Genomic DNA, 10273 nt, shown 5'->3' with positions numbered 1-10273 from the left:
TTCCTCCTGCTACCTAACTTCACTAATTCCCAATATATCAAACTTTAACCTCTCAATTTTCCTTTTTAAAATTTCTAACCTACTTGCCCGATTAAGGGATCCGACATTCCACACTCCAATACATAGAACCAGCTTTCTTTCTCCTGATAACAACGTCCTCCTGAGTAGTCCTCACCTGGAGATCCGAATGGGGGACTATTTTGCCTCCGGAATATTTTAGAGGACGCCATCATCACTTAACCATACAGTAAAGCTTTATGCCCTCGGGAAATATTACGGCTGTAGTTTCCCCTTGCTTTTAACCGTTCGCAGTACCAGCACAACAAGGCCGTTTTGGTTAGTGTTACAAGGCCAGACTGCAACAACTGAAAAGGCTGCTGCCCCTCTTCAGGAACCACACGTTTGTCTGGCCTCTCAACAGATACCCTTCCGTTATGGTTGCACCTACGGTACGGCTATCTGTATCGCTGAGGCACGCAAGCCTCCCCATCAACCGCAATGTCCATGGTTCATGGTGGGGGTAAGTGATCTACACTCATGCTCATAAATTAAGGATAATTGCAGAATGTGGTGCCACACAACGTGGCACTACACAAAACTGGCGCTAATAGCATAGGCACATAGGGATTACACACAACACAGGTCTGTAAGTCCACGGAATTGGTGATAAGGCGAGAAAACCGTCCCGAAACAGATGTGCTAAAAAAAAACACCACTGTTTTCTGCGCATGTACCCCGACATCAATATGGAATATGATCACCATGCACACGTACACAGGCCGCACAACAGGTTGGCATACTCTGGATAAGGTGGTCGAGCAGCTATTGGGCTATAGCCTCCCATTCTTGCACCAGTGCCCTTCGGAGCTCCTGAAGTGTCGTAGGGGTTTGAAGACGTGCAGTGATACGTCGTCCGAGAGCATCCCAGACGTGCTCAATGGGGTTTTAGGTCTGTAGAACAGGCAGGCCACTCCATTCGCCTGATATCTTATGTTTCAAGATACTCCTCCCGACGACAGCTCGATGGGGCCGTGCGTTATCATCCATTTGGAGGAAGGTGGGACTCATTGCACCCCTGGAAAGGCGGACATACCGGCGTAAAATGACGTCCAGATGCACCTAACCTGTTACAGTTCCTCTGTCAAAGACATGCAGGGATGTACGTGCACCAATAATAATCCCACCCCACATCATCAAACCACGACCTCCATACAGGTGCCTTTCAAGGACATTAAGGGGTTCACGTCAGCTGAAAACCCGACGAGAATCACTGTTCAGACTGTACCTGCACTCGTCCATGACTGTAACCTCGGACCACTGTTCCAATCACCGTGTAATGTGTTCTTGACACCAGGCTTTATGGGCCCACCTGTGACCATGGGTCAGTGGAATGCACCTTGCAGGTCTCTGGGCGAATAAACCATGTCTGTGCAGTCGTCTGTAGACTGTGTTTCTGGAGACACAACTGTTCCAATGGCTGCGGTAAGGTCCTGAGAAAGGCTAGCTACAGTACTCCATGGCCATCTGTGGGCACTGATGGTGAGACATCGGTCTTCTTGTGGTGCTGTACACTGTGTACGTACCGTACTGTAGCGCCTGGACATGTTTCCTGTCTGCTGGAATCGTTGCCATAATCTTGAGATCACACTTTGTGGCACACGGAGGGCCCGTGCTACAACCTGGTGTGTTTGACCAGCCGCCAGTCGCCGTAGTATTCTACCCCTCATAAGGTCATCAATATGTATTCTTTGAGCCATTTTCAACACACAGTCACCATTAGCACGTCTGAAAACGTCTTCACACTTACTCGCTGCACCATACCTCTGCGGATGTGGACTGCTGCCAGCGCCACCGCGCGACGACCGCAGGTCAAATGCACCGCATGGTCATACCCCGAGGTGATTTAAACCCGCAAACCGCCCACCAGAGCGTTGTTTCACCATGTGTCAGCATTACCTTAATTTAGGAACATGAGTGTATATGGCTTTATTTGCACAACTGCTTTTCACATGCAGCACTCTTTACAAATGCAAAAGCCTTAAAACATCAATACTGCTGATTGGAACGTCTCGTATTTACCATTCTGTATGAACTACACTATGCAGGGTATTGGGAACGACGCCAATGAGTGAGCAGCTGTGCTTCTGCCTAGCCCCCGGCTAGCTGTTGAGCCATGGCGTGGTGGTCGTGGCCCTTGGTGCAGCTGGTGGTGTGGTGCTGTGCTGGCGTGCTGGGGGTGCTGTGGTGGCTGTGGCTCACCAGACCTACCAGGGCCGCCCACGGTGCCCATCCTCGGCAACATTCCGGAATTCCGCGAGGTGCCTCTCAAGATCCGCAACGCGCGAAACTTGCACCGCGAGTACGGAGACTTGATCAGGTGAGCTTATGACTGCCCGTGGGAGCCTGGTCTGCCTTAATATAGCACAAGTAAAGATTTCATGTTGTCTGATGACTGGAAACCAATAGCATAATTGTGTACAATGTGATACTTTTGCATACGTTGAAGCACCCCGCCATGAATCATGGAATGTAGTCGAATTAAATCGGGTGATGCTGCGGGAATTCGATTAGGAAATGAGACGCTTAAAGTAGTAACTGAGTTTTGCTATTTGGGGAGCAAAATAACTGATAAAGGTCCAAGTAGAGAGGATATAAAGTGTAGACTGGCAATGGCAAGCAAAAGCGTTTCAGAGCGAGAGAAATTTGTTAACATCGAGTATAGATTTAAGTGTCATGAAATCGTTTCTGAAACTATTTGTACGGAATGTAGCCATGTCTGGAAGTGAAACGTGGACGATAAATACACTCCTGGAAATGGAAAAAAGAACACATTGACACCGGTGTGTCAGACCCACCATACTTGCTCCGGACACTGCGAGAGGGCTGTACAAGCAATGATCACACGCACGGCACAGCGGACACACCAGGTGCCGCGGTGTTGGCCGTCGAATGGCGCTAGCTGCGCAGCATTTGTGCACCGCCGCCGTCAGTGTCAGCCAGTTTGCCGTAGCATACGGAGCTCCATCGCAGTCTTTAACACTGGTAGCATGCCGCGACAGCGTGGACGTGAACCGTATGTGCAGTTGACGGACTTTGAGCGAGGGCGTATAGTGGGCATGCGGGAGGCCGGGTGGACGTACCGCCGAATTGCTCAACACGTGGGGCGTGAGGTCTCCACAGTACATCGATGTTGTCGCCAGTGGTCGGCGGAAGGTGCACGTGCCCGTCGACCTGGGACCGGACCGCAGCGACGCACGGATGCACGCCAAGACCGTAGGATCCTACACAATGCCGTAGGGGACTGCACCGCCACTTCCCAGCAAATTAGGGACACTGTTGCTCCTGGGGTATCGGCGAGGACCATTCGCAACCGTCTCCAGGAAGCTGGGCTACGGTCCCGCACACCGTTAGGCCGTCTTCCGCTCACGCCCCAACATCGTGCAGCCCGCCTCCAGTAGTGTCGCGACAGGCGTGAATGGAGGGACGAATGGAGACGTGTCGTCTTCAGCGATGGGAGTCGCTTCTGCCTTGGTGCCAATGATGGTCGTATGCGTGTTTGGCGCCGTGCAGGTGAGCGCCACAATCAGGACTGCATACGACCGAGGCACACAGGGCCAACACCCGGCATCATGGTGTGGGGAGCGATCTCCTACACTGGCCGTACACCACTGGTGATCGTCGAGGGGACACTGAATAGTGCACGGTACATCCAAACCGTCATCGAACCCATCGTTCTACCATTCCTAGACCGGCAAGGGAACTTGCTGTTCCAACAGGACAATGCACGTCCGCATGTATCTCGTGCCACCCAACGTGCTCTAGAAGGTGTACGTCAACTACCCTGGCCAGCAAGATCTCCGGATCTGTCCCCCATGAAGCATGTTTGGGACTGGATGAAGCGTCGTCTCACGCGGTCTGCACGTCCAGCACGAACGCTGGTCCAACTGAGGCGCCAGGTGGAAATGGCATGGCAAGCCGTTCCACAGGACTACATCCAGCATCTCTACGATCGTCTCCATGGGAGAATAGCAGCCTGCATTGCTGCGAAAGGTGGATATACACTGTACTAGTGCCGACATTGTGCATGCTCTGTTGCCTGTGTCTATGTGCCTGCGGTTCTGTCAGTGTGATCATGTGATGTATCTGACCCCAGGAATGTGTCAATAAAGTTTCCCCTTCCTGGGACAATGAATTCACGGTGTTCTTATTTCAATTTCCAGGAGTGTAGTTTGGACAAGAAGAGAATAGGAGCTTTCGAAATGTGGTGCTACAGAAGAATGATCAAGATTAAATGGGTAGATCACATAAATAATGAGGAGGTATTGAACAGAATTGGGGAGAAGAGGAGTCGGTGGCACAACTTGACTAGAAGAATGGACCGTTTGGAGGACATGTTTTGAGGCATCAAGGGATCACCAATTTAGTATTAGAGGGCAGCGTGGAGGCAAAAAGTCGTAGACGGAGACCAAGAGGTGAATACACTAAGCAGATTCAGAAGGATGTAGGTTGCAGTAGGTACTGGGAGATGAGGAAGCTTGCACAGGATAGAGTAGCATGGAGAGCTGCATCAAACCAGTCTCTGGACTGAAGACCACAACAACAACAACGTTGTAGCATTACGGAATTAAGACAAAAAGTGAAGAATGGTTACTTTCAAACCTATAAACTAAAATTGAAGGTTTTCCTGTAGGGCCAAAAACCAGGAAGCTGACTTGAGTGATATTGCAGTGCTGTAGAATGAGGTAACCCTCAAGGTTCTGTTCTGAATCCATTACATTTAGTAACTGTCCAAAGGCAGTCATAAAGTCTAAATTATCACTCGAAAAGTAAACTGCTACTTTTCACTTGCTGTTACAAATAATCTCAGACATTCTGTACGTGATTAAGGTGGGTTGTCCAGAGGGCCAGTTGAAGAGGCGCTGGGCTCCCTAGTGTTCCTTAAACCAGGAACGTATGGTGTAGCGCTGTGAATCTGGCTGTTCTCGGCTTGGAAGACGGAAGTGTCCAAGCATACTTATTAGGAACATGTAGAAGAAAGGGCATCACTTGGACACCGAAAATGCCGGAATAAACATTACGGTTGATTCCAGAATGTGATTTTCGCTCTGCAGCGGAGTGTGCGCTGATATGAAACTTTCCTGGCAGATTAAAACTGTGTGCCAGACCGAGATTCGAACTCGGGACCTTTGCCTTTCGCCGGCAAGTGCTCTACCATGTCTCCCCAATATCGTTTCTTTCAGGAGTGCTAGTTCTGCAAGGTTCGCAGGAGAGCTTCTGTAAAGTTTGGAAGGTAAGAGACGAGGTACTGGCAGAAGTAAAGCTGTGTGGACGGGGCGTGAGTCGTGCTTGGGTAGCTCGGTTAGAGCACTTGCCCGCGAAAGGCAAAGGTCCCGAGTTCGAGTCTCTGTCCGGCACACAGTTTTAATCTACCAGGAAAGTTTCATATCAGCGCACACTCCGCTGTGGAGTGAAAATCTCATTCTGGAGCACATTATATCTTTGTGAGTAAAGCTGTGAGGACGGTGCGTGAGTAATGCTTGGGTAGCTCAGATGGTAGAGCACTTGCCCGCTGCGAAAGGCAAAGGTCCCAAGTTCGAGTCTCGGTCCGGCATACAGTTTTAATATGCCAGCAAGTTTCATATCAGCGCACACTCCGCTGCAGAGTGAAAAATCCCATTCTGGAAACATCACCCAGGCTTTGGCTAAGCCATGTCTCCGCAATATCCTTCCTTTCAGGAGTGTTAGTTCTTCAAGGTTTCGCAGGAGAGCTTCTGTAAAGTTTGGAAAGTAGGACACGAGGTACTGGCAGAAGTAAAGCTGTGAGGACGGGGCGTGAGTAATGCTTGGGTAGCTCAGATGGTAGAGCACTTGCCCGCTGCGAAAGGCAAAGGTCCCAAGTTCGAGTCTCGGTCCGGCATACAGTTTTAATATGCCAGCAAGTTTCATATCAGCGCACACTCCGCTGCAGAGTGAAAAATCCCATTCTGGAAACATCACCCAGGCTTTGGCTAAGCCATGTCTCCGCAATATCCTTCCTTTCAGGATTGCTAGTTCTTCAAGGTTTCGCAGGAGAGCTTCTGTAAAGTTTGGAAAGTAGGACACGAGGTACTGGCAGAAGTAAAGCTGTGAGGACGGGGCGTGAGTAATGCTTGGGTAGCTCAGATGGTAGAGCACTTGCCCGCTGCGAAAGGCAAAGGTCCCAAGTTCGAGTCTCGGTCCGGCACACAGTTTTAATATGCCAGCAAGTTTCATATCAGCGCACACTCCGCTGCAGAGTGAAAAATCCCATTCTGGAAACATCACCCAGGCTTTGGCTAAGCCATGTCTCCGCAATATCCTTCCTTTCAGGAGTGCTAGTTCTTCAAGGTTTCGCAGGAGAGCTTCTGTAAAGTTTGGAAAGTAGGACACGAGGTACTGGCAGAAGTAAAGCTGTGAGGACGGGGCGTGAGTAATGCTTTGGTAGCTCAGATGGTAGAGCACTTGCCCGCTGCGAAAGGCAAAGGTCCCAAGTTCGAGTCTCGGTCCGGCACACAGTTTTAATCTGCCAGGAAAGTTTCATTACGGCTGCTGTTCATGATAACGTGAATGTGTGGGACCACTTCGTGATATGCAAAACAAATCCAAAATACGTCAGAACCACCTCCATCTGGTACTTCATCATCCACACACTGCAGGTTAAAGGTCTTATTGGGCCGTCTGTGCAATCGGCGCCGTATATCATTTGAAAAACACACAATACTGACTCGCTGCGAACTGCGTGATGCGTCCTGACAGTACAGATACGTGATGAAATATGCCTAAAGCCGTCCTCCTACAGGACATGAAAATGTCCGTGGACGAGAACCTGGTGACGTCACAGTATGCATTCCACGTTTCAGTAGATTGTGAAGCGTAAAATGAAGAATCCGGTATATTACCCATGAAGGGAACCTGGCCATTGAGATCCTTCACCGATTTTATATTAGACGCGCAACTTAGGGGACGCCATATTGCATCTAGTTAAACTCCATATCGGGTGTTTTTTTTTTTTTATAATAGAGAACCTGATATGAATGTAAGCTCTTTCAGAGCAGGTGTATGCTAAGTATATCTCGTAAACGCATCGTTTTAGCTACGATTTCATTAAATAAAATGACAGCAGATCACATGTTAGTACTTAAAGGCTTCCTGTGTTTGATGATTTTATTGTTATAAATGGTATGCTATGAAAGTAAACGTTTCATTGCTACGGCACAGTGGCGGTCTAACAATAACGCGTCGTTTTTCGTACAATTTGTCATAATTAAATGTCAAGTAATAACATTTCCAGACGCAGTCGTTACAAGTGTTTGTCAATTAAGGGGGCATGCAGGTGAGTAATGCCTCTGAACTTTTTATGTGAAAAATCTGAAAGCGATTTAAATAAAACGAACATTATTAACATTCTGCATCGTTGTTCTTCGTGCGTAATACACTCCTGGAAATTGAAATAAGAACACCGTGAATTCATTGTCCCAGGAAGGGGAAACTTTATTGACACATTCCTGGGGTCAGATACATCACATGATCACACTGACAGAACCGCAGGCACATAGACACAGGCAACAGAGCATGCACAATGTCGGCACTAGTACAGTGTATATCCACCTTTCGCAGCAATGCAGGCTGCTATTCTCCCATGGAGACGATCGTAGAGATGCTGGATGTAGTCCTGTGGAACGGCTTGCCATGCCATTTCCACCTGGCGCCTCAGTTGGACCAGCGTTCGTGCTGGACGTGCAGACCGCGTGAGACGACGCTTCATCCAGTCCCAAACATGCTCAATGGGGGACAGATCCGGAGATCTTGCTGGCCAGGGTAGTTGACTTACACCTTCTAGAGCACGTTGGGTGGCACGGGATACATGCGGACGTGCATTGTCCTGTTGGAACAGCAAGTTCCCTTGCCGGTCTAGGAATGGTAGAACGATGGGTTCGATGACGGTTTGGATGTACCGTGCACTATTCAGTGTCCCCTCGACGATCACCAGTGGTGTACGGCCAGTGTAGGAGATCGCTCCCCACACCATGATGCCGGGTGTTGGCCCTGTGTGCCTCGGTCGTATGCAGTCCTGATTGTGGCGCTCACCTGCACGGCGCCAAACACGCATACGACCATCATTGGCACCAAGGCAGAAGCGACTCTCATCGCTGAAGACGACACGTCTCCATTCGTCCCTCCATTCACGCCTGTCGCGACACTACTGGAGGCGGGCTGCACGATGTTGGGGCGTGAGCGGAAGACGGCCTAACGGTGTGCGGGACCGTAGCCCAGCTTCATGGAGACGGTTGCGAATGGTCCTCGCCGATACCCCAGGAGCAACAGTGTCCCTAATTTGCTGGGAAGTGGCGGTGCGGTCCCCTGCGGCACTGCGTAGGATCCTACGGTCTTGGCGTGCATCCGTGCGTCGCTGCGGTCCGGTCCCAGGTCGACGGGCACGTGCACCTTCCGCCGACCACTGGCGACAACATCGATGTACTGTGGAGACCTCACGCCCCACGTGTTGAGCAATTCGGCGGTACGTCCACCCGGCCTCCCGCATACCCACTATACGCCCTCGCTCAAAGTCCGTCAACTGCACATACGGTTCACGTCCACGCTTTCGCGGCATGCTACCAGTGTTAAAGACTGCGATGGAGCTCCGTATGCCACGGCAAACTGGCTGACACTGACGGCGGCGGTGCACAAATGCTGCGCAGCTAGCGCCATTCGACGGCCAACACCGCGGTTCCTGGTGTGTCCGCTGTGCCGTGCATGTGATCATTGCTTGTACAGCCCTCTCGCAGTGTCCGGAGCAAGTATGGTGGGTCTGACACACCGGTGTCAATGTGTTCTTTTTTCCATTTCCAGGAGTGTATTTACTCCTCGACATAGTCAAATGTTCAAATGTGTGTGAAATCTTATGGGACTTAACTGCTAAGGTCATCAGTCCCTAAGTTTACACACAACTTAACCTAAATTATCCTAAGACCAAACACACACACCCATGCCCGAAGGAGGAATCGAACCTCCGCCGGGACCAGCCCCACAGTCCATGACTGCAGCGCCTCTAGACCGCTCGGCTAATCCCGCGCGGCTCAGGCAACATCTCTCCGTGCGTTCAGACTAAAGGCAAACATCCTTGCAATGGTGCATTACTCAAACTAACAAGGTCATGGGGCGAAGGAGTAATGAGAATGTCACGAACTTGAGTTCCAGTGTAACATCCTGGCGCTGAACATATTTCTCTGAACGAGGGACCACTTTGTTGATACTGGCACTGTAGAATGTTTGAATTCATTGACGGAGTCAGAACCACACCTCTGCTTGCACAGCCTCATCACTATCAAGGTGAAGTCCTCGAAGGTGTTCTTTAAGTTTTGGAAACCGATGAAAATGGAATGGCACCGAGTCGGGCCTCTATGGAGGATGGTCGATGACAGTGAAGACGTTGGATTGCTACAGATTTCGCAGCGTTCGTATGTGGTCTGGCGTTGTCCTTCTAAAAGAAAGGACGCTCCATTCGTCGATGAACTTTTCGATTTCGAAACACATACAACAGCTTGTTTCTCACATGCCGACGTAGTTACGCTACGCATTGCCCTGTTACACGGTACAATTCGGAGCCCTCCAGTGGTAGAGGGCTGCAGATATGTAGATATGAAGAATTAAGATGTAGCCGGCCGTAGTGGCCGAGCGGTTCTAGGTGCTACAGTCTGGAACCGCGCGACTGCTACGGTCGCAGGTTCGAATCCTGCCTCGGGCATGGATGTGTGTGATGTCCTTAGGTTAGGTAGGTTTAAGTAGTTCTAAGTTCTAGGGGACTGATGACCTCAGAAGTTAAGTCCATAGTGCTCAGAGCCATTTGACCCATTTGAATTAAGGCGTACCAGGGTCATTCAATAATTAAAGAGACAAACTGGTCTGAGGAAAAAACTGTTAGTAGGGTATGTTTGGTATTTTCATGGCTTTGACATCACTGGGATGACCCCTGTTCAGCTGATGTATCAACAGTGTTTTGTTTATAACCTCAAAAATACATTTCAAGATGGCGAGTCCGCTTGAAATGTCCACATTAGTTGAACAACGTTCTGTTATTCGTATTTTACGAGGATCACTCCGAAAGAAGTGCTCACAATTTTTTTTTAAATCCATCTTTTATTCTACATGTTTGAAAGTTTTACAGTGTGTAGATACATCCTTTAGAAACAATATTTTCATTTCTCCACATATATTTCCATCCCTCTCAACTGCCTTACGCCATCTTGGAACCAAC

At 49.6% G+C, this 10273-nt stretch overlaps 1 protein-coding gene across 1 annotated transcript in view; it reads left to right on the top strand.

Moving 5' to 3' along the window:
- Positions 1-498: 498 nt before the first annotated feature.
- Positions 499-10273, top strand: part of LOC126424685 (cytochrome P450 4C1-like) — a 174654-nt gene continuing 164879 nt past the window's right edge. Inside the window, exons 1-2 of the mRNA XM_050087412.1 lie at positions 499-520; positions 2263-2377. Of these exons, the coding sequence (XP_049943369.1) occupies positions 499-520; positions 2263-2377 (137 nt within the window). The remainder of the gene's footprint in view (positions 521-2262; positions 2378-10273) is intronic.

The sequence above is a fragment of the Schistocerca serialis genome, chromosome 10, assembly GCF_023864345.2.
Source record: "Schistocerca serialis cubense isolate TAMUIC-IGC-003099 chromosome 10, iqSchSeri2.2, whole genome shotgun sequence".
Lineage (NCBI taxonomy): Eukaryota > Metazoa > Arthropoda > Insecta > Orthoptera > Acrididae > Schistocerca > Schistocerca serialis.
The sequence above is the reverse complement of the archived record's forward strand: the minus strand, read 5'-3'. Positions and strand labels throughout refer to the sequence as shown.